Here is a 25,720-nt window from a genome sequence, read left to right on the forward strand (position 1 = left end):
CATGAAATTACAAGAGCTGTTATCACAGATGGGAAATGTCAAAAAAGCTTTGAGTAAAATTTCAGATTGACATTTTCAAATAAATAAGTAATAGAATAAACTAATAATGCCATAGCTGAAAAGTTGTGGCATTGGTCCAAGAAGACAACAAGGAAGATGCTATTGAGGAAAAGAGGGAATCTCATAAGAACATAGCTGGGGCAGTTGTTGGAAAATTTAAAATGCTGTCCCATTAAAATAATGATATGTCGTAATTCCTCAATACATCAGTTACTGTACTTTCTATACTCAGAATAACATTACTGTGTTCTGTCTTTCTGGATAATACCATGGAACAGAAAGCTCTGTTTTCTATTAAAGTCTGTGGCATACCCAGAAATGGTCAGACCCATAAAGTAGCATATTGGAGAATGCATTCATTCAAAACATGTTTTTCTCATTGCTTCATGTATTTCAAGCCCAATTCTGAGATAATAATCTTAATAATTGGGAAACAGAGTCAGACAGGTCCTTGGTCCTAAAGAGCTACATAACTCTGGGAACAGACCATAGTTGAGGAAGAGCTGTAGAAAGAGCTGTGTTGTAAATAAGCTAAATAATGAAAAGTTATGGGGTGGGTGGATCAATCTGTTCTAATAAATGCATGGAAAGCTCTTCTGGTTGTGACAGAGGGAGAGAACAACAAGTCAAGACAAGCTAAATTTCTTGAGACACAGATTCAGAACTGGCACACATTTATAACTTATACTCCATTTCGTTTTCTGAAATACATAGGGGAGGCCAAAATTAAGGACTCAAGAATAAACTCCTGCCACTTCGTGGAAAGGACTGCCAAGTTCAAAGGGAAACAATATAAACAACACAAAGAGGTTAAGAACAGGGACCAAGAATTCAAATGAGGGATCCTGTATTCAAACATCACCCCTGTATTCAGACATCACACCAGTATTCACACATCTCTTAGACAATCACACAACAAAGAGGGTAATTTCACTAAGAGAAAGTGATCAGTTCATCAAGAGAATGTGACAATCCCTAAACATTTATGAACCTAACAACAGACTTTTCATAATAGTATTGGGCTAAACACCAATCAGTGCCTAGGAAAGCTTGCAGAGTGACAAGAAGGTCTCTGAAAGACTGTGGTGATGAGGGAGAGGTAGAAGGGGAGATAGCTAGCCACTTGGCTTATCTGAAGTCCCTGGGAGAGGCCCTGAAGATAGAGTGACCTTAGTTGTAAAGTAAAGGAATATGCTCATGCAACATCTGAAGAAAGCTACCTGCACAGTGTGTATGCAACCTATCATATGAATACTCCCCCAGGTTGAAGGCAGGAATAGCCCTCCATTATATTCCAGCCCACCATCACCCAGGAGTGAGTAAGTAATGAAATATCCAAAACCTTTTTGTTGAGTCCAAGTTCTTTCTTTGGAATTTGAAAACAGTATCCTTGAGGTATTTGTAGCCTTTGGGTTGAACGATTACATGAAGCAAAAACAGAAATTCTAACAAAGAGAATAGACTACCAAAAACAAACAAAAAACAGAACACAATCAATCAATTACTATCAAAAAAGTGATTCATAAAAGGAAAAAAGATCAATGAAAAGGATGCATTAAAATTAAGACTTGGAAATTTCTTAAGACAGGAAACAGAATAAGGAAAAATAAATTTGACTCCTAATTTTGATGAAGGAGTATGTCAAGAACTCTGAAATAATAATCATGCATACATTTGTATAAGTAAACTGAAAAAAAATTAATCAAACATATTTAAAGGAACAACCCATAAATAGGACCAAAAAGATTTAAAATGACCCTTTACCAAACATGACAAATAAGCTCATGAAAAGATATTTGATACTTTTAATCACTGGGGGTAATTAAAATTGATAACATAAAGAGAAGCCACTATAACCTTTCAGAGTATTTAAAATAAAAAAGACAAACCACTGAGGATATGGATCCATTGAGACTCTCTTATTCTGCTGATGAAAATGTATAATGAACAATCACTAAAACAGTTTGGTATTTCCTTTAAAATGTAATTATACAAGGCTAGGGCTGTGGCTCAGCGGTAGCACACTTGCCCAGCATGTGGGAGGCCCTGGATTCAATTCTTAGCACCACATATAAATAAATAAAATAAAGATCTATCTACAACTTTAAAAAAGTATTTAAAAAATGTAATTATACATTATAACCTATATGCTCAATTCTTTACCTGAGAGAAATAAAAATATATGTCCAATTGAAGAACTACATACAAATATCCTTATCAACCTTATTTGTAACAATCCCAAATAGAAAACTACCAAAATTTCCATCAACAAATAAACTGGTATCGAATCAATATTCTACACTCAAATAAACATATATTGATTACTGAAATAAACAAATACATGAAAAAATTAAAAATAACTATGCTGAATCAAAGCAGCCGGGAAAAAGAGTATATATTTGTATAACCTTGTGATATAAGATTCTAGAAAATGTGAACCAATGTATAGACACTAACATATAAAGCCACAGAGACTGACCACAGGGAATAGCAGGAGAAAGGAATTACAGACTTGCATAAGGAAATATTTGGGGACGACAGATATGTTCATCATCTCGATTGTGATAATGTGTTCACAGCTATAAACAAATGTCAGTGCTTATAAAATTACTACTTTAAAAGTACAGTTTATTTTATGTCATTATAATTTGCAGGCCATCATTAAAAAGCCTTAAATGTGTTTCAATTTTAACTAAATGTTTCATACTTTAAAGTAAACAAATCTCTTATAATGTAAATAATTCTAATATAATTTTTTTATAATCAGTTTAGTTCATTTCTAAAATTGGGAAGTTCATATTAATTAGGCAATTATCTTCTTGAGATGAAGAGTTTCTCTCAGAAAACTCAAGAAATTCTTGAGCTGGGTATATAGCTCAGTGCTCAAGCACTTGTCTCTCCTTTGTTCAATTCCCAGCACCAAAACAAACAAAAGTACTTTCAGGTAAAATAGTTTTTATTTATTTAAAAAGTGGAGTGCCGAAAGAAAGCTCAAAAGGAAATGAAATAGACTGGGAAGCTAATAACAATCTAAGAGGAATATTTTAAAGTATAGATTCTGTAGAAAGTATTTATATTTAGAGAAACAGCTTTGAATTCAATGTGAAAATTCAGATTTTTTAAAAATTAAAACCATAAGTGCTGATTTAATATTGAAAAATATAGTACTCATTTGAAGTCATACTGAACCTTGCACAAATCTGATTTCTATATAGATGACTGTTTGACTATCCGAAGAATCAAATGTAAAAAGCCATATATAAGGACATAAGTGGGCAGAAATTATTAATGAGCCAGGTGCAATAATTAAGACCTATCACTTCTAAGATCTTCTATTAAAAATTAGAAAATACAGCTATAAGATTTTAGAACATATGTTTAATTATTTCTAATTCATTACTATTATACTATCACCTCAGTAATGACCTCACAGGATTTCCTGTTCAATCACTGTGTTTATTAAATGAACCATCACAGGTAAAAACATCCTAGAGCACCAACATCTGAAATAAGCTGGTACAATACACATGCTCAATGTTTACTTCATTCACCATTTGGGGAATTACAATTGTACTTGAACAAAGTTGTTAGTTTTTCTTCAGAGAGAATGAACAGTGGAAGAAAGAACAACCTGCATATCTGTGAAAAGCTTTAAGAATGCCAAGGAAAGGTAATAATTCAAGCCATTCTGAAATAAAACCTAACAGTGTTGAGTTTCCTTAAATGTCTTCCCTTAATTGAAAAATTTCACTTCCCACAGATTTTCTATCAGTGACGTTTTCCTGTTGGTAATAAAAATTTTAAAACCACTGCTTTCTGTGAGATGGGTGAACATGGTAAAGCTCTTAGGGACTGGGGGTCACATGTAACTCCGGAGAAGCTGGGCTTCCTGGACACAGGGCCATTCCCTCCAGCACCAACCTCACCTGTAGTGTCCTACTTCTTTCATTTATCACTTACAAGCTCGCAGGCTTTCACACAGTTCATACTAATTAGTCATATATGAATATTTTTTAATACTAAATTGGAAGTGGTGGCAGTTTTTCTTTTTTGCCTTTATAATAGTTTTGTAATTTTAAAAGCATGTTTATTTTGGCATTTGAAAAATGAACTAGACAGGTCCCAATGACTTTCTTAATTTAGAAGTGGAATTACCAGTAATGCAAGCACTCCTGGATCCTTATATATTTGTTGGAAAAGATACAAATGTATATAATGTTTCTAAAGAAAAGTATCACTGTTGTTTTGTGTGGCCCTACTCAGAGAAAGAGTCAGAAAAATCATTTCAGGTTGCTGCCTTAGCACTGATTTTTTCAATGCATCATACCTTTCCTTTGTTTTCTTTTAGTGAAGTTGTCAACTAATAAGACTTTCTTCTGATACCTTTGATGTATAATGCTAATTTCTTTTTTACATGAGCTTTTACTCCTAATTTTAATTAATAACTTCTTATGAAAAGGGAGTGAAAATGTTGACCAACATAAGTCAATAATTTGGTAATTTTTTTATCTAATAACAAAATTTTTCTCAATAAACTTCAGTTTAATTTACTTATCATTGGAGAGTTCATGAGATCTACTAATGACATTGTATTAATTAGAATTAAATCTTTCATCTTGATTATGAATATATATAAAAGGCGAATTCTGAAATGTTGACCATCTGGGAAAACAGTCAAGCTGTCACAAAAAATTTAAGACATTTTTCATGAAATACTACAATTCCATCGCCACTAGACAGTAAATACACAAACACATTCATTGCTATTACATTAAGGAGAATTCTCTCAAAGTAGTATCACATTCTCCTTTCAGAATTCTTACATATTTTGGTCATTAGCCCTTTGAAGTAATATTCATTTAAAAAGACATTCCAAATGTTGAACTCTCTTTAGCATTTCATTGTTGGTATGATAATTATTAAATGATAAGCAGATCATTTAATTGTGTGAACATCACTAGCATCTGTTTCAAAAATCATACTGCCTTCCTAAGGAAGCCAGATATCCATCATTAACATACATACACACACACACACACACACACACACACACACACACCCCAAAAAAAGAAAGGAAAATACCCTCAATGGAAGGAGGGATAAATCAAATAATCTACTCCATGTCTATTAAGATTTTGCATATGTATTCTAGGCTATGTGGAATATTGGAAGAAAAGAAGAAAGAAAGGAAGGAGTTCTGTTTGAAGAACAAAGATTCAAATGGCAAATACCATAAGGTACACTTACACTTAGGAAGGAGATAATAATGTCCACAGTGAAATACTGAATATTATTTTAAGATTAAATGTCAAATTAGTTTTCAAATCCTTAGTTATGATGAATTATTTGAATATGTGTATGTATATAATTTTATCATATATTTTATAATATATACATATAATATACATACATATTATATATTATATGTATAAATATATACCTATAATAAAAGTAACTTCAAAATTATTTAAATAGTATTGAATAGAATGGCATATGTGTATTATTTTACAGGGACCATGTTAATCAGTAGTTTCCATAATATGATAAATATGCAATACATTTTTGCTAACTCTACATCATACCTTAATAAACACACTTTTTTACATTGCTGAAAGTTCAATATTATCTGAAGGTAGAAATAAAACCTGAAAACCTACTGAAAATCGAGTCTTTGGTTCACATAAATCCATTTTCTAGTAATTTTTAAGTAAAATACAACCTAAATTTTAGTTATCATTTGCTTCTCTACATCCTTTAATACAAGGAATATAAGCTACTTATCAATTTTTAAGAAATGCATTTTTTTGTGTTTAGCTTGGACAATAGTTAAGATTTTGCTGAATGAAATAACAGCTAGTACTAAAGAGAGTCCTTCAGAAAGTTCTCCTAAGTGATTAACACTATACCAACAACCCCCAAAGAAAAAATGTGTGGGCGCGCGTGCGCACACACACACACACACACACATTTTAGATTTATTTTATGAATATGTTCTTTTCTCTCAGATTCTCTTAATAGAATTTATCTTAAAAGATCAATACCTAATCCTTTATTAAATACTTTTGAAATTTTATTCCTTAAGCACAGATGCTTTAATAAAATGAATGAATAAAAAGACAGTATTTCCACTAGAGGTTTTATGCTGTGTTTAATTGTTAAAAAAATAAAGTTACACATTAATACCTTCCTAAAAATAACACATTTGACCACCTCATTTGTATTTCCAGATACATAGCAAGAATCTGTAAGCATATCTGTAAAGAAGCAGATAGCAAATATTTTAGAACTATGTAGGCCATAGAGTTTCCCACACAACTACTGAATTCTGCTATTTTATTTTCAAAGCCTGGAAAGATAACATGCAAACAAATGGACATGGGTGTGTTCCAAAAAACCTTCATTTACAAAAATAGGCTGTGATTGGCAAGCAGGCTCTCAAAAGTTTCCTCTGGTTGATCATAATCCATAGTAAATACCCATGTGATTGCTTCCTAATAAAACAAACAGATAAAACAATGTTGGCATAAATTTAATCCTTTATTAGTAATGTTTCTTTTTGATTCTTTTAAATTAATGTTTTGTCAGAGTTGTAAATGTCTATGAAAGCCTCAATTTGTATCCTACAAATCAGTATGTTTCTGTTATAACTTTGCCTCAGAGCTGTTTTATTGCAATGCTAAATCCTCTGTGGGATTTCTCTGCCTCTTAATAGATCCCTGCACTGCACTGGATACTAATTTCCTACATTCTAAAGAAAGCTGCTTTAAACTACGAAGGCATCTCCTCTGGGGCCTACTAAGAGGTGGCAGTACTATCCCTACATCCAAATCACTATTGATCCCCCAACCCAATCTTAATCTCTGTAAGTAGGATTCACCGAGTTAATTAGCACATCTATTCTCTCTCCATTAATCAATGATCTCTATTTTACCATAGTTTAATTACTTCATATAATTTAACCTATTTTCCCTTTCTACTTGGAAATATGAATATAGATTTCTCTTGAGGTGTTGATATTATACATTTCAAGTTTCCCTTGAATACATTTTAATTCAATTACTGAATTATTGTTCAGATATTTTTCCCTTTTTATTTTTCAACATTCTTCTACATTTCATTCCATTTTTATTTTGAATAAAATTTGGAGTCATTTCTGCTGATTTAGAAGCGGCAAAAACAGTAACAATAAAATGTGATTTGTTCATAACTCTGAATTAACATGTGTATCTTCCAAATATCTAAATTTCTCATCCAAGAACTCAATAACCTAATTATTTTACACTTTTTTAATCACTAATAACAATTTTGTGATTCACTGCATTAGTTTGAATATGTTCATCCAGGTTTTTTATAAAGAATATATATAATTTAACATTAAAGCAATATTTCATCAAGACCAAGTTATTCTACTGAATCAAATACCGGTCAATTAAGAGAATACATTAATATATGACATATTCATAAATAGGTAAGTAGGGAATTTAATGGTCATCTAAATAAAAATAAAGGAACTTATGATCAAATATGAAAACTATCAATAATTTGCCTCAGTAGTGTGTGTGTTATTTGCTATTTATTTTATAGTGTAATTTTGAAAATTACATAATTAAGTATAGAATTTCATATGCATGGCAAATTGGTTCACATTAACAATCTATAATTACATGGAATACACCCACATACAATTAGACTTTATAAAGAGTAGGCTCTTGGTCATAATGCAATTATTAAATTAATTGAGAATAAGCTCTTACATAATCCATCTTTATTGCGATTTCAAAGTTTTACAAATTAACTAATCTTTTTATACTTAATTGAATTAAAATATTTAATTAGTCAACATTGATACAAAGAACATAGGCTTCTTTGGTTCATTGGGATACAAAATAGCTCATCCTGTATAGCAGCTAACTTCAGAGGAATATTAGAAATAAGACAAAGAAATGAAGGGATATTAATCATTTTAAGAAAATGACCAAAAGTACTATGATCCTATTATAGAATTCTGTCCAAGACAATGGGTAATTATCTCCGTCCAACACAAAAGGTTTACATCTTTCAAGAGATCTTCATGATTTTTTACTGTAGTTATTTTTAATACTCTCAAATAATGAGAATAAATCATGCTTTTTCCTTGTCTGCTGCTGAAGATAAAACAGATTTTATGCTCCCAAAGTTGCCATCAGTTGTTGCTACTCCATGCTTCTTTATGTGGTGATAGTCTTTGTAGAGCAACAAGAAACTGGAAATCTCCATTCCTCTAAATTTATCGCTGCACCATGGTTTTTCATGCTTTTAAAACTGAGATTACTTTTTCTAGTAATAGACTAACATTTCTAGTAATTCCTTATTTATTGAGACTCATTCTCAAAACAGATGGTTTCTACTAAATTCAGATTGAAAATAGTAATCAGTTATCAAAATTTATTTTTCACACAAAATCATGATGGAAAACTATAAATAATAATAAAATTTTCCCTTGTAAAGTACTACACACCAAAATAGAAGAAAATTCGAGTACAAACATTTCTTCTTTAAAAGGCCACAGGCACAACTTAGAACACTAGCAATTTCTTAAAATTGTATTATGTCATTGTCTCAAAGAACTCTAAAATAAGAATCTCTCCCCATCACCATAATATATACTCTTATTTTATATACAATACACAATTATATATTTTATATAACATATATATATATATACACACACACCTATATTTACCTTCAGAATCCTCCTCCAGAAAATAGTAGTAATTGTAACTATAACCAAAATCAAAATGTTTTCTGCATAAAATATACAATTTATCTTAAATAAACATTTTTTTTAATTTTTTTTTTTTAGTTGTAGATGGACACAATGCCTTTATTTATTTATTTATTTATTTATTTTCATGTGGTGCTGGGGATTGAACCCAGTGCCTCACGCATGGTAGGCAAGCGCTCTACCACTGAGCTACAATCCCAGCCCTTAAATAAACATTTTAAGTGTATTTATATCATATACTCTATTCTTAAACCCTGAAACACCTATCCCTTTTTCTCTATCAATTTTTCTATTGGTTTTTATAGACTCTATTACTGGAAATTTAAACTCTGTAGTCCTTCTAAGTATACTTCTATAGAGCTTAGATGTGAGAATATCCTAAAAGAACTTATTCAATGTTCATATAGAATATATGCAATCAATCATACCACTGTAGTTTCAATGCTAGCTCTGAATATAGAGAAAAGAACATATAACTTTAAATCAGCTCCTACATTTTATAATTATCATAATTTTTTTAGTTATGTATGTGAGATTAGGCCCCAACTTCCTTAATAAGACTTCTTTGGCTCAAAAATTAAAAACAAGAATCAATAAATGGGATGGACTCACACTAAAAAGTTTCTTCTCAACAAAAGAAACAATCTGTGAGGTGAATAGAGAATGTACATCTTGGGAGCAAATCTTTACCCCCTCACATAAGATAGAGCACTAATTTCTAGGATATATAAAGAACTCAAAAAGCTAAACTCCAAAATAATAACAATAATAATAATAACTCAATAAATGGGCCAAGGATCTGAACAGACACTTACAAGAAGATGATATACAATCAGTCAACAAATATATGAAAAAATGTTCATCATCACTAGCAATCAGAGAAATGCAAATCAAAACCACTCTAAGATTTCATTTCACTCCAGTCAGAATGGCAGCTATTATGATGACAAACAACAATAAGTGTTGGCGAGTATGCGGAGGGGGGGGGGGAAGGTACACTCATACACTGCAGGTGGGAGCAAATTGGTACAGTCAATATGGAAAGCAGTATGGAGACTTCTTGGAAAATCGGGAATGAAACCACCATTTGACACAGCTATCCTTCTCCTTGATCAGTACCCAAAGGACTTAAAAACAGCATACTACAGGGACACAGCCACATTAATGTTTATAGCAGCACAATTCACAATAGCTAAACTGTGGGACCAACCTAGATGTCCTTCAGTGGATGAATGGATTAAAAAAATGTAGCATATATACACAACGGAATATAACTCAGCAATAAAAGAGAATAAAATTATGGTATTTGCAGGTAAATGGATGGAGTTAGAGAAGGTAAAACTAAGTGAATTTAGCCAATCCCCCCAAAACCAAATGCTGAATGGTTTCTCTGATAAAAGGAGGCTGATTCATAGTGGGGTAGGGAGAGGGAGCATGGGAGGAATAGACAAACTCTAGATAGGGAAGAGGGGTGGGAGGTAAGGGAGGGGGTATGGGGTTAGAAATGATGGTGGATGTGATGGACATTATTATCCAAAATACATGTATGAATACATGAATTGGTGTAAATATACTTTGTTTACAACCAGAGATATGTGTAATATATGTGTAATAAGAATTGTAATGCATTCCACTGTCATATATAAATAAAAAAATTAAAAAACTTATATTAAATAAAATATTAAGAGAAAAAAAAGAATGTATAACTTCAAATCAGCCCCTATGTTTTATCATTATCATAATTTTATTAGTTATATAGGAATACATTATTTTATTAGTATGATTATCATTTACTCTTTAATATGTACATATTTATTACAATATTTTACAATTATATTATACTGCATTTTTATAAAATTAAGACAGTTTTATTTGGTGAAGGTTTGACATTAAACTTTCAATGAACTACAAAATACATTAGTGAGAAATTTACTCCAACTGTTTCCTGGTGCTATTTGTGGGTTGTACATGGAAATAATCACACTTTCTTCAAAAGATTTGAATCCTGTTTATTGCTATGGAAAAGAGGTTAAATTTATAAAAATAACTTTTAATGTTTAATTAGGAATATATATTCAGTTCAGTTTGTGTTTTCATGGAACATTTATATATGTGTTAACTGTTTGTTGGATGATCAAAAAAGATAATTCTCTATTACCTGCACTGGATGGAGATTAATATTGCTGCTTGCACTCAGAACCTTTACCTTGTTAATTATATAACTTTTACAAGTGTGCTATCGTGACTTTGTCAAGCTTATATAACACATGTATGCCAAGACTTTTAAGAAACTGTTGTGTCTTCTATGTGGTTATTTTTACATTCATTGGAAGGCCATAGATGATAATGGAGATGAAAAATATATGATTTGGAAACGAGGCACACCTGGAATTCTTATGTGAATGAAAAACAAACTTCTGAATATTAAGATTCTAGGATTTAGAATTTGATTTTGTTACCTCGGCTCTTAAGTAGTACCCTAAATCAAGTATTAAAAATACCTATGGCTATGCCCTTCAACTGACATGTAAAAAATCCTTGAACTATGACATTAAGCTCAATAATCAGGGGGCTAGTGATATGTAAACTTAAGAGGAGGCTAGATAAATGCAAACCTTTATTATGTTATAATACTATTTTTGGTAAAATTTTGAGCTGGAAAGCCGGGCAAGAGTATGGTGTGTGTGTGTGTGTGTGTGTGTGTGTGTGTGTGTGTGTGTGTAGAATGTTACTTGATATATTTAAGAAGATACTTTCAGGAAGAGAGGAGCCCAGGCAATAATTAGCTATGCTGCAAGCTTAAAGAAGAGCAAAAACAAAAGCAAAAAAGCAAAACTGGAAAACTGGAAAGCATTGAACAAAATCAGTTGATTCAGGATGAGAAAGGGTGATTTTTTTTTCTACATCAAACAGAGAAAAAACTAAGAAAAAAATATCTTAAGTACCAAAGATAGATTGAGACATCCTAATAAAGAGACTCTACCTCATTTCGTAGACCTACTCACACCTAATGTTTAAGATGACCCAAACTTAGCTGCATTAAATTAAAGGAGGAGTTTGAGTAAAGCAGCAAATGGGTAAGTTAATAAATGGAGCACACCTAAAGGCTATGGACTTGGTGTGTGGATTCTGGCACATGGAATTGACAAATATATCAAAAGGATGCTATGAATTTTAGGAAATCTTACTGCCAACAAATCATGAGTATAGACTAAAAGAGGCTATGGAGGTAAAACTATCCGTGCACTCCAGAAATGGATGAGCATGGCGATAAAAGCAGCTCACCCTCCAATATATCAGAAATGGTCATGGATGATTAAAAAAAAAAAAAAAAAAAAAAAGCTCACAGAGTGGAGCCAGGAGACATTGACAACAATGGATAAGAGTGCACCACTGAATCAGCATTCAGGAACCTCATAGTGCCTGCCCCATAAGTTCCATCATTGCTAAGGTGCAGTCACATCTGTGTGTTCCCCTTTTCCTCATTTGACTTATTTTAAATTCTACATATTTATGAGGTACAGTTTAATAGTTTAATACATGTATATAAAATAAAATAATAAAATTAGGAAAATTAATATTTCCATCTCTATTAACATTTAACAAATTTTAACATAATTTGTACATAATTGTGTAGCAAAATGTGATTATTTCAATACATTTAGTACATACTGATCATATCAATGTAATCAACATTTCCATCTCCTTATCATTACTTTGTGTTTGAAGATATTGAGATCCACTCTAGTAGTTACACATAAAATATGTAAGTTTACTATAAATTGCAGACACCCCACTGTTCTGTAGAACACTAGAACTTCTTATTTCTAATTGTGTTTAGGTGCCTATTACGAAAGTTTGCTTTATTCTTCTTCCCCCCATTCTTCCCTGCTTCTAGTAATCACTATTATATATTCCAAGTGATTTTGTTTTTAAATATCCATATAGGAGAGAGAACATTTTGTGTTTACCTTCCTGTATCTCATTTAGTCACTTAACATAACCTCCAGCATTATTCCCCTTTCTTCCTAGGAATATTCTATTTTTTTTACACTATTGTATATTTTATGTTAGTAGTAGATGGCTTGTCATTTATTTGTGCATCCCCACACAACAAGAAGACATATTTAAACCTGATAGATAAAACATAGTATTATCAGACACATGAAGATAAGTGTGTCCATTTTGTGGGAGAGGAGACAGACTGTTTCAAAGATGAACAATTTTATAGAAAAATTTAGACTTTCTAATCCATGGTTGGAAACTATTGTTGAAAAGTGATTACTGAGCAGGGACATCATTTAAGAATATCCTACTCCATATTTATAGCCAGGTTTGGTCATGTACTCATTCTTACTGTTGGTTTGTGATAGAAAGAAATCTGTGTCCCTTCAAATATGAATTGATTAAAAGGAACATGTGCTTCCTACAGTCTCTGAGCTGGACACAGACCACTTCCAAGCTCTCAGGGATAGCTGCTTTAAGAAATGCAAGAAGTCTGGTCCCCAAGTCACTGCATGAAGGGGAACTACCCACCTGTCAACCAGGATACTAATACAAATTCTTTGGTAAATTTTTTATGCCTCTTAAGTTTTTTCTGTATTTAAGGACTGGGCTGGTGCAACTAATAAATCAACAAAGGAAAAGGAAAAAAAAAGTAAAGAAAACAGAATATGAAATTCCCAGACAAATTAGCCTATGTTAGAAATCCAAAGGACATTATAGACAAAAATGCTTAGAAATATGGCCAATATCCTCAATAAAAATGAGGAGATTAATTTTGATTCCAAATCCATTTCAATATGATTTGAAAATCTATAAGAAATAATATAAAATCCATAAAAGAGAGAAAGGAATTACAAAACAGATTATGCAGAGCAGAAACAATAATAAGAGAATGAAAAAATTAAAAGCAATGAAGGTAAAAATATCTCAATAGATACAATAAACTCTTACCTAGATGCTATCAAAAGTGAAAATTCATGATGTGAAAATTGGTACTGGGACTGAAATATTCAAAATAGAATTTCAAAGAGGACAGAGTGAAAGTCTTCAACAAATCTTAATAAGAATTCTAGAAATAAAAAACAGAAGAAAGCAATACCCATCACCAAAAAAATAAAAATTACACATAAACACACACAATAAGCAGGAGGAAAAGTAGATATACATCTTGATACATCATCCTGAAAATGAAGAACAGCAAATACAGACCCTACAGAAGATCTCAGGAGTAATGACTGTCAGGACAGCAGCACATCATTAAGCAGCACATTCTCATAGAAAGGAAGTAATTTTTTCAGGGTACTCAAGAAAAAACAATTTTAACCTAGTATTCTATGACCAAATAAGCAATCACTGAGCAGGGAAGGCAAAACAAAGGGCTTTTTGTGCATGCGTTTTGGGGGGTGCAGATTGGACCCAGGGCCTAACAGGCACTCCACATCTGAGCTACACCCACAGCCCTAAAGATATTTTTAGACATCCATTAAAGAGCAGATCCACTCATAGAATCCTGCCAAAAGAACTACCAAAGAATATACTTCAGTGAAAAGAATATTTTAACCCAGAAGAAAGGAGATAATCAGAAAGGTGATGAGTTTAAAAAAATACTTTGTGTAACTAAGTATTGACTCCAGAGAGCTAATAATGTGTGTGTGGTTTTTTTTTTTTTTTAAGGTAAAATAAAATTCTAGGCAATATTCACAAGGAAAATCACAATTCCAGGGGTTGCAAGGTAGTTCACGCTTAGAAAAAGAACAGATACTAGATCAATTTATCCCTTTCCAGAAATATATGTGCTCAAAATATTTTAAAATTTAAACATAACCCCTATAGAAATATAATTTATAGTTTTCAAGCCAGAAAAACAATATAGGGAGTAAAATTAATGTTAAATATTATTTAAATAATTTCATAAATATTTTAATTTCAAGACAGTTTATATTTTAACCTATTTTTAAAATTGTGATAAAGAACAAAGAATAATGTAATTATTCACCTTTACTGTGTCTCACTTAGCAATAATTCCTTCTATTTTTAGATTCCTTTAAACTTCTAGATTTCATATTCTTCTCAAGTCAGATGAAAGCCTGGAATTGCTTCATGACAAAGCAGCTTTGTTTGGAATCGAAGGTCATATTGCAAGAGTTTATATTTACTATGTGAAAACCTTTCGAAAAAGAAAATACTATTTGGGCCAGTAAGTCTGCCCTTTTTTTTCTGATCCCAATCTCACCTTCCAGCTTTTCATCATATCCTCAAACCCCCTTATTTAATGCCAGCAAATCCTGGCCTCTCAAATTTCTTTATGCTTTCTGCTTCCACAGTCATCTTTGATAACATGATTAGACAGAAGATCATAAACTCAGAGTATAAATATTTCTGAACTGCAGCAGAGGACTGTGCCACGAAGCCTTAATAACAACACTCTTCAGAAGATCAAATCAATAGCTAAGTCACTAAAGGCCTTGTATATCCCATTCACCTCTATGCACAATAATGCAATGGTCTGAGAAATGCCACCATCCTTCCCTCCTGAATTTTAAAGCAGCACTAGAAGGAAAATAAACAAATAAAAGCATGTTCTAGAAAAAAGCAAAGGTTTTGAAAAATTCTCAATGTTTTAGAACTTTAATTTCTATAGCTAAATATTATTTAATCATATCATGTTATACTTAAAGAAAGTATCCTTGTAGTATATATGTATGCCCAACAGATATAAAACTCTAAACTTAAACTGACATTTCTTATTTTTTAAATTTTTTTGGTGATGCAGATAATTATCAATTTTTATTTAACTTTAAAATATGTACAGTTTTAGGTACATAGGACTCTAAGTAGAAATGCTACAACCTTAATGAGATTATCTTAAATTAATGTTCCAGAGGAGATTATTAGGGATTCATGTCACTTTAGGACTCAGACAACTGAACAAAAATTGCATTCAACTTTGCATGTCATATCCAGTCATTTCTTATATTGTCTTAAAATAATCTTAGATATGTAAAGTGAAAGACTATTTGATGTAAGTTAGAATTTCCAATGCTAGTCCAATCAACTTCATTTTTAATTCAAATCCTTAACAAGAATCGACATTAAATAAAATAAATAAATTACAAATTCTATGTCTAATATCAATATCCCCAGTATGACAGTTTCAGTTAGGAACTTATGAAATAGAATTAAAATAGTTATCAAAAATAAATTGATTTGTAAAACAAAATTATAATACTGCTTGTTAGGTACAATACAGTAACCTATATCCTTGCATTTTGTTTTAAATTTATCATATATGCCATAATAAAGTTTCTATTTAAACTTGATTGACACTACAAGAATAAGAGTATTTCTCTCTTTTGTGCTTCTAGAATTTGGATCCAGATGTACCTTAATATTGGAGAAAGGCATCACTATTTCAAACATTCAGTGATATAATTCTTTAGGATATAATACAATAATGAATTATATAAACATAAGTACTTATATATCATTCAGTAGATACAGATAATATAGATATACATGGATTTATTCTACTTTAAACCACCTTACGTGTCTACTGCATAGTTAGAGCTCTCAAATTAATTCAAGCAAATTATGAAAATATACAAAGCTTCATTGTAAATTTTCTTATTTGTGATCTTTATCTGCAAAGTTCCACATAAATCTGTATTTTTTCCATTACTCTCGGTAGCCTAAATTTCAGAACGGATGTGTCAATTCTGTCCTAACAATAACTATACTGGACTACAGAAAACAACAGCTTGAAAGGGGTCTTAAATAATGTGTAACAGACCTCCATTATTTTGGGCTTGGCAGACAGGAAAAATTAACACAAAGTAAGAGCACCACTGATTGGAAGAGAGAGGAAGAAAGGGAGGGAGGAAGGAAGGGGGAAAATAGTGGAAAGAAGAAAGGAAAAACTCACAACAGCCCATAGGAGAAACATCTGAGCTTCAATTCTCAGTCTAGTGTTGGTCATTACTGTTGGCCCCAGAAAATGAAGCTCTGTTTTTAGTAATTTAGTGCCCAGTCATAAAATGATGGATGACCATACTTTCTAAGGCCTTCCAGATCTATATAATACTGAAACCCTCACTGAAAGGAGCTTTCTTGTTTCATAGATGAGGATAAACAGCGCAGGGAGCAGCTCCACCAGAAGCTAAACCTTTACTCAGGAGAGTCCATGCTCAGTGCCACAGAAACACTCCCATCAACCAGTTTCCTACCCTTTATTACACAGGCGAGGTTGAAATACACCTCTTTTATCTGATAGCCAGGTGAAACAAGCAAATAAACAATTAGTAAAAACTGTTCACATAGAGAAGAGAGCTATTAACTCACTGAAAACCCAGACATAGGACATTTCTGCTACACTTCAGAGGATGAATGAAATGCCATTGCAGAAAAAGGAAGAAAAGGGCACTGAGCAGCTAAATAAAATATGAAAAAAAAAGGGACAGGAAAAGCACAGAAATTTTTCAAAAATAATAAAAGTAGAATAGCAGACAGAATTATCCAAGGCTAGGAAAAGAACAGAACAGGGCCCAATTGTGAAGTCACTTGAATATTATTGGGAATAATCACTTTTAATATACATACCAATAAAGAAAAATACTAGAATAATTATCTGAAATAAAACACACTAAAAGAGTATAATTAGGATGTAGACAGTAAGCAACCTTAGAACGTCAAAGATCCTAGATATAGAATTATAAGTGTATGAAGCCATTCTTAGACATTCAGCTCTGATAAATCTTCAAATAACTTTAGTTGTATTTAAGACCAAATAAGAACCGCTGTGAACCCAGTCCAGATATCCTGACTACAGAATTGTAAGCAAATAATTTGTACAGAACATAGGATGCTGCCACAAAAAAAGTTTAAAAATGGGTCTCTATGTTAATCTCCAGGATATATTAAAAAAAACTCAACACCATAAAATAAATAACCTAATCAATAAATGTGCTAAGGAACTGAACAGACATTTCACAGAAGAAATACAATAGATCAACAACAACAAAAAAACTATATGAAAAAAAAGTTTAACATCTCCAGCAATTAGAGAAATGCATATCAAAACTAAGATTTCATCTCACTCAAGTCAGAATGGCAATTATCAAGAACATGAGCAACAATAAATGTTGGCTAGGATGTGGGGGAAAAGGTAAACTCATACATTGCTCATGGGACTGCAAATAATTGCAACCATTATGGAAAGCAGAAGGAGATTCCTCAGAAAACTTGAAATTGAATCACCATTTGACTCAATTATCCCACTCCTTGGTTTATACCCAAATGACTTAAAATCAGCATACTATACTGATGCAGCCACATCCATGTTTTTAGCAGCTCAATTCACAATAGCTAAACTATGGAACCAACCTATATGACGTTCAACAGATGAATGGATAAAGATAATATGATATATATACACTCTATAATATTACAAAGCCTTAAGAATGAAATTATGGCATTTGTTGGTAAATGGATGCAGCTAGAGAATATCACTTTAAGTGAAGTAAGCCAATCCCAAAATACCAAAGGCCAAATGTTTTCTCTGATATGTGGATGCTAATTCACAATAAGGGGCAGGGTGTGTTTAGGCCAAAATAGAGGTACTTTGGATTTTGTAGAGGGGGAGTGAAGGGAGAAGGCAGGGGTATAGATGTAGGAAGTATAGTAGAATGAATAAGACATCATTACTATATGTACATATATAATTATATGACCAGCATGATTCTACAACATGTACAACCAGAAGAATGAGAAATTATAATCCATTTATGCATTCTAATGTCATAATTAGAACAAATAAAAAAACTAGTCTCTATATCCACTCAAATTCCCTTTTCTTTGCTAATAGCATGTCCTTATATTTAATTAAAACCATATGTGGTTATTTTCAGTCTTACAAAATAACAAATAGATATAAAAACTGATTTCAAATTTAGTAAGCCATGGACATAAAATTCAAGTTCAATCCTTATAGTTTCTGGCATATAGTAAAGAAGATGATGAACATTTATACTATCCCAACTCCCTTATATTTCTGAAACCAGGTAAATAAGAATAAAGATAACAAGACATAAAAATAGACATGCAGAAACACTGGACAATCTGAGGATGCTAATTTATCATTTGTCCAAAATCACCTTTGCCAGACAATAAAGAAATATTAGGACATATACAAAGAATAAAATTTCACACAACAAGCATGTTAAGTAAAAAGATATCTAGTCATCATGGTTGGTTACTTTAATCCTATGGTCTATGCCATAAAAATACAAATATAGTAAAAGCTAATCACATAAATCCTTGGATTATTGAACAATTTTAAAAATATTTTTAAAATTTGATTATTTTTATCAATCAAAGCCTGTAACTTCTATCTACTTTAAAATGTGGCAAAACAGTATGGTTCCTTGGGTATATTTTATTCCCAGTTCTAATTGCCCTCCCATTCACTGAATAATTTTTCATATGTATAAAATATTTACTGTAATAAAAATATAACAAAAAATGTAAAGTATTTTATAAATCTATCCAGGATAATTTATGATTTATTTTTGCTCCATTATAAATCTTTGTTTTAAGTGAGTAAAAATTTCAGGTTCAATCTATATTGATAAATCTGAATAAAATATATTTGAGTGATTAAATAGTGGAAGAAGACTAGTTCATGCTTTATAAAATACACACTACTGACTTTTCATGCCAATATTAATGTTCTCCAACTATAAAACATGAGGATCACTGGAGCCTCTAGCAAACTTTTCAAGAATCAAGAACCCAAACATTTTATGAGTAGATAAATCCTTTGAAAAGTTCATATATATTACCCATGACCCTCATATAAAAACAAGTATTTTTTTCCTTATTTACTTTTTCTCAATTTTTTTAATGAATATGAATATAGCATCAATCAAGACGTCAAAAAATTCAATATGGCACTACCGGCAAACATCTGTATATAATTTATCTCTGAGAAGGAAATAACTCTAGTATGCTACAGTTTACCAAGAAAATAACTTTTTTTTTCTATATTTGTGTTTTGGTTTTGAGTACTAAATGCAAATATAATTGAATAGATGATCTTTATCAAGGGTATATAAAATCTTTATATAGATTCATTAAATTAATAAACCCTCATAAGATATTTCATATAAAAAGGGAAAAATGTTTCTCTTTTAAAATTACAGGTCTTTCATTATCTAACCCTGTGTAATGCTAAACTTAACTAGCATTATGTAGTATTAATATATCCTAATACTTGGACCTTATACAAATACTGCTATTTTAATAAATAATTACTGTGTCATGTGGCTAGAAAGTGTACTTAATAATAACAAGGGACAAATTAATTTTTGAAAAAGTCAATACTCAACCTTCAACCTTCAAACACATAACACCTGTATAAACTAGCTTATTTTTTTAAAAAAAATAAAACATATGAATTACCCCTTTAAGTATAATTCCACTTAAATATTATTCTTTTATTATAATTCAACATGAAAATGCAATCATTTTTTAATGGTGTTTCAATATGACAGTGTCTCTAAACCACCAACACAGGGACATTGGGCAAATCCTATTTTGAATCCCCATTGGTTTTTATTACTATGGTTGATTTTAGTCTTCTTCATAAAAGTAGGTGAAAACCACAATACCTAGTGTTTAACTCCTTTATCAAAAGAAAAATGATATATTTTCCCAGGAAGAAAAAAAAAGGTTATACATTTTCATATAGATAATAGGAGTCGATTTTTTGTATAATTAACTATTAGGAGCAGTATCAAAATGTTTACTATTTTCAAATTATTGTAGAACATGTTTACTTTTAAAAAATAATTAAATGCAAAATAAATTATTTAAATGTTCCTTACCATGGCAAGAACCCTCAATTTCTTCATATCCTGTACTGCAGATACACCTTCCAAGAGGAACCAGCCAATCTCCATCTGCTCCACAATATAGTTTAGGAGTATCACGCTCTTCGGCACTCTTCACACAAGAGCCCCGTACTTCAACCAAAGAGGAAGAGTCAACTCTTGGGATGGTATCAGGAAACATGGCCAAGTTTCGAACAGTGAAGGGACACTTTTTGTAGAAAACACGAACAGAGACCAGGGCAATGCATGCCCCAATGTCTTGAAAAGCCAGATAAAATCCCTTTCTTTCTATAGGCCCCACTTCACGAATTTCGGTGTTGAGTTTGAGGATGCGATCACCTAAATCCATCTGGGTAAAACTCTCATCAGCAGCAATTGTGTCAATCTTTATATACTGGCTTGGCTTGAATTTAATTGCATGGGACTCATCTGATTCCATATAATACAGATTGAAGGTTTCTTTGCAAGTCCCCAAGACCCAAGGGATGCTGTTACAATCCCTTAGTGTGAACTTCATTTCCACATAAATTTTCTGAGCTGCATCACGTGAGATCCAGTTTGTACGAAGCCAGTTGTTTTGGTTTGGCTCCATTACATTGCATACCTGGTAAGTATGAATAGGCCTATTGTGTTCATCCATTTCAGTGATGGCATCCCACTGTGAAAAGAAAAAAAAATTAAGTAATTATAAAACGACAATGGTGAAATGGAAACTTCCAAATATTTTAACATAAAGTGAATTAAAAGGATACAAATGAAGCTGTTCAAAGCAATAATGCAACAGCATTTTAATCATGAGCCTCTGATTGAGAGGATGGTTTCTGCAATTGACCATCCCTGTATGAATCTTGCCTTCTTACATATTAACTGTATGACCTACAGCAACTTTATTTAATATCTCTAATTTCCTTAAGTGTAAAATTAAACTTAATATTACCCATTTCATAGGACTGTTATAAAGTATATACTACTTAAATACATAAAGAGCAGTTTAATTATTTCCTGTAACACTAAAAGAACATAAAGAAGCATTCATTATCTGATTAAAGAAAAAAAGAAAACAATGAGACACATGATATATGCTCTCTGGTTTCCCCATCTGTCCTCATATCCAATTTGCCACACATCACATCACGATGTTTTTTACAGTATTCAGTAAAATATTTACATGGCTCTTTGGGGGGATGTTTACATGGAGAAAAGGGTCAGAAAAATCACACAAGAAATATGAAACTACTCAAAGACAGTATATAATGATACTTAAAGTTGTGCATTATCCTTGATGTCAAATTTGAGATGTTTGTGAAAAAAATTGTTTCTTCGATCATTGACAGAAAAAAGAGGAGGAGGAAGAGGAGGAAAAAAGGAAGAAAGAAAAATAAAGAAATTAGAATTGGACTTAATACCAAAGCAATTGATAAATTTCATTTTAACCAAGAAGAGAGAAAATACTTTACATTAGATTTCTAAATTTGAATTTGATTTCCTAAAATAAGAAAATAAATTCAAGATTGGTACAACTGTAAAAGAATATGAAATTTACTAACATATCTGGAAATTGGGACCTGAGGCAACAATATAAGTTTGGGGCCTTACATACCAAGTGTATAAATATTTTTAAATAGTAAATCATACTTTAAATAAGATGAAAATTTAAATTTTTATATTTTTACTTTGTAAAGCCAACTTCCTAACAACCTGGGATGCCAGGTCCATAGAAAAATACTTGTATTCTTTAGAATAGCAATGGAAGTATGTGGTGGTCCATAGAGGGCTAGCCCCTATTTCAGTCAGTCCTACTGTTGTTCCATTCCTTGACTCTAGCTCTATCCCAAACCATGAGGGCTTCACCATGTACATATGGTGGCCTACAAGCCTTCAGGTACAAGCTGTGCTCCTTTCCTGCTACCCAAAGCTTCCAACTTTGGTCTTCCATTTAACTTGAGACGGGCAGAACAATGCACAGTATATCCATTGGAGGATGGACCTCAACAGGACATGGAGTTCCTGAAAGAAACCCTGATCTTGAGAAATAAATTATGGGGTCTTGACAATCTATGGTCTTATGTAAGTGGAAAGCATAGGATTTATGTGGCAAATCTCCTCATCCCGCAAGGTTAGAGTTTCATGAAAAGGAGTAAAGCCAGAGGAGAGAAAGGGCAAGATCACGAAAAGCTCTAGACAGAGAGCATGGCCTTCCTTTTCTGGGTCTAAAGATGACAGGAAGATAAAGAATACCCAATTTGGAATTTGAAAATATTATAATTATTCTTTATTAACTTGCAGAGTTAAATATAATATTTAAAGAACCCACTAGGTTCTACCTCACTCTTAGTCAGGTAATGTAAACATTTACTTCAAAACACTTTTAACATCATAAAATATATTGTGAATCTTAGAGGTCATGTGTTAATAAGAAATTGATAATAATTAATGAATTTACTGTATGTGTCAAGTTCCATAAAAGTGTTAAAATGAGGATACAAGGATACAAGGCTTGTTCTCATTGGAAATATTATTATATCTTTAAAATAAAAAAAATTAGGAAAATGTTACTGATAGCACAGGTTTGTTTATAAGTAACAATGGAATGGGACATATAGTAAACATAGTATGTGCTCATATGAGAACTTATTCATGAATTGGAGTGTTTTGGAAGGATTGGCAATGAAGAAGGCACATGACATGCACCTTAAAGACTAAAACAATTCAGTAAGGAAGAGGGGAAGATGTTGAAGCTAGTGTATAAAACTAATCTACATGCCTACACTGTGAGAAAACTTTAAGGTTGTACCACAGATATATAATGGATTAAATTTCAAAATTTCATTCAAAACAAATACATAATTCATTTTCTATGTGTGTAGATAAAGGTAGAAATTAGATAAACTTACAAATCAAACCATCATTAATTGTCATTAATTTGACAATTTGCTTCAGCTGCATTGCAGTCACTGAACCCAAAATATTCTAACTCCTTAATCTCCTGATACTTAATTTTTTTTCAAATATGTTTTATGTTGGAATAAAATAGTATACCCATTTGCTATAATTTGGATCTGAAATATCTCCACCATGTTAAAGACTTGATTGCTAATCTGTAGCACTTTGGGGAGACTGGCCTAATAGAAGGAAATTAGATCACTCAGAGAGTGTTCTGAAAGGAGATATTGGTTATCCTCTCTATACACACACACACACATATCCTCTCTTTTCCCTTCATGACTGCCATGAGGTGAGCAGCTCCTCTGCCACATGCTCATTCCACTATGTACTGTGCTGCCACAGACCCAAGGGCAATGATGTCAAGTGATCATGAACTGAAACCTCTGAAATAGTGAGCCAAAGTAAAACTTTCCTCCTTATAATTGGATTATCTCAGGTATTTGTCACAGTGAAAAAAAAATCTAACACACCATTATATAAAAAATTTGCTAATATACAATGTAGAAAAAAACTTAGTAAAGCAAACCATACGTTTGCAAATCATTTCTGTTTTTATGGCCAACATAGGTAGAACAAAGATTTTTTTGTCTTGATTTTATAAGCCCTTTCTTTAGATCAAGTTGTGGATAGATGAATTACAAAGCGATGGACAGAAAAGGTTAAAAACTTCAAGTTTCATGATCAGTAAGAAGTTTTGCTTAAGCAAGAATTAGGTATAGTCCAAAGGACTATTTCTTTGGACTACATATTCATCTTGGATGTAATGACCTCTAAGGAAACTATACACTGAGTTTATATTCATTAAAGCTTTATACTCATTAAAGTAGCATAGAAAGGGCTGGGATGTAGCTCACTGGCAAAGCATTTGTCTTGTATTCACAAAGCCCTGGGTTCCACCCCCAGTTCCAAAAAAGACAAAAAAAAAAAAAAAAATAGTAGTAGTAGTAGTAGTAGCAGCACGGATTTTCATACCTTATTAGTATTCATTTTCATGATACGAGTAAGGAATCCAAGGCTCCAAAGTTAAAGTAATTGCTCATTGTTATACTTGTACTGACCATGAACTAGAACCAAGGCTTCTGGCTTGATTTTCTATAGTCTATGATGTTTTGGCATCTTATAAAGCTTGTTGAGAGAGTTGAGCAGATGAAAAAACTTCCCTCCCAGGGCTAGATAATTCTTAGAGATTGCAAAGGGCTGAAGTGGATCTTTTATATGCCAAACAACCAACCCCAAGTCTAAATCCCCAAACATCCACTTATCTAATTTTCACACAGGCAGCCAATATTCCAATATTCCTCTTGTCCTAAATCATCCCAGGCTGGGTATGAGGCATTTAGAGACCACCCTTAAAGTACAAATCCCACAGGAATTATTTAAACTAACCATGCTGAAGTGCCTACTCTGCAGTACCTTTACTTGGAAATCTCATTAAAGGCTTCTGGCCTAGAGTTTTGCCATTTACCATCTGACCAAAACCTCTATTGTCTTTCATAGCATGTACAGACTCCCTCTGTGGGACTCATGAGTAAAGAAATATACAGACTCCCTCTGTGGGACTCATGAGTATATAAATCTTCCAAAGCCTTATTACTTTTCCTGCTATAGACACCACAACTATATCATAACATATCCAACCGTAACTATAACATATCCAACATGCACATTCTTAAAATAGTCATATGACTCTTAAAACATTCTTTCCCAGAAAATCTCTGAAGGAAATCTCCTTCTTGCTAAAGCAACAGTTTTCATTAACCAAGATAGTTCACATGACAAAACTTGCACTTATCACCTATAATTCATATATCCACTCCTGTACCCAAAGAAAGCAACTCATAAAGAACTGCAAAAAAAAAAAAAAAAAAAAAAAATTCTTTGTTCTACTTACACAGGCTATAAGTACGAACATAGTTTACAAGATACTCTACTATGAAGAAGCTTCAAGGACTTGTTTTTTTTGGTTTTCTGAGCTTTTTTGTACATTATACATTGGCTTATTGCTTTTATATTATGATACTGTTAGTCTTACATGAAAAATATGAAAAAATTAAGAGCA

The 25,720-nt window shown here is 32.0% G+C and overlaps 1 protein-coding gene across 1 annotated transcript in view; it reads right to left on the reverse strand.

Annotated features, from left to right (window-relative positions):
• Positions 1–25,720, reverse strand: part of Epha6 (EPH receptor A6) — an 808,736-nt gene that overhangs the window by 643,296 nt on the left and 139,720 nt on the right. The window contains exon 3 of the mRNA XM_027943203.3: positions 20,710–21,373. Within this exon, the coding sequence (XP_027799004.2) occupies positions 20,710–21,373 (664 nt within the window). The remainder of the gene's footprint in view (positions 1–20,709; positions 21,374–25,720) is intronic.

This window comes from Marmota flaviventris, chromosome 8 (assembly GCF_047511675.1).
Source record: "Marmota flaviventris isolate mMarFla1 chromosome 8, mMarFla1.hap1, whole genome shotgun sequence".
Taxonomy (NCBI): domain Eukaryota; kingdom Metazoa; phylum Chordata; class Mammalia; order Rodentia; family Sciuridae; genus Marmota; species Marmota flaviventris.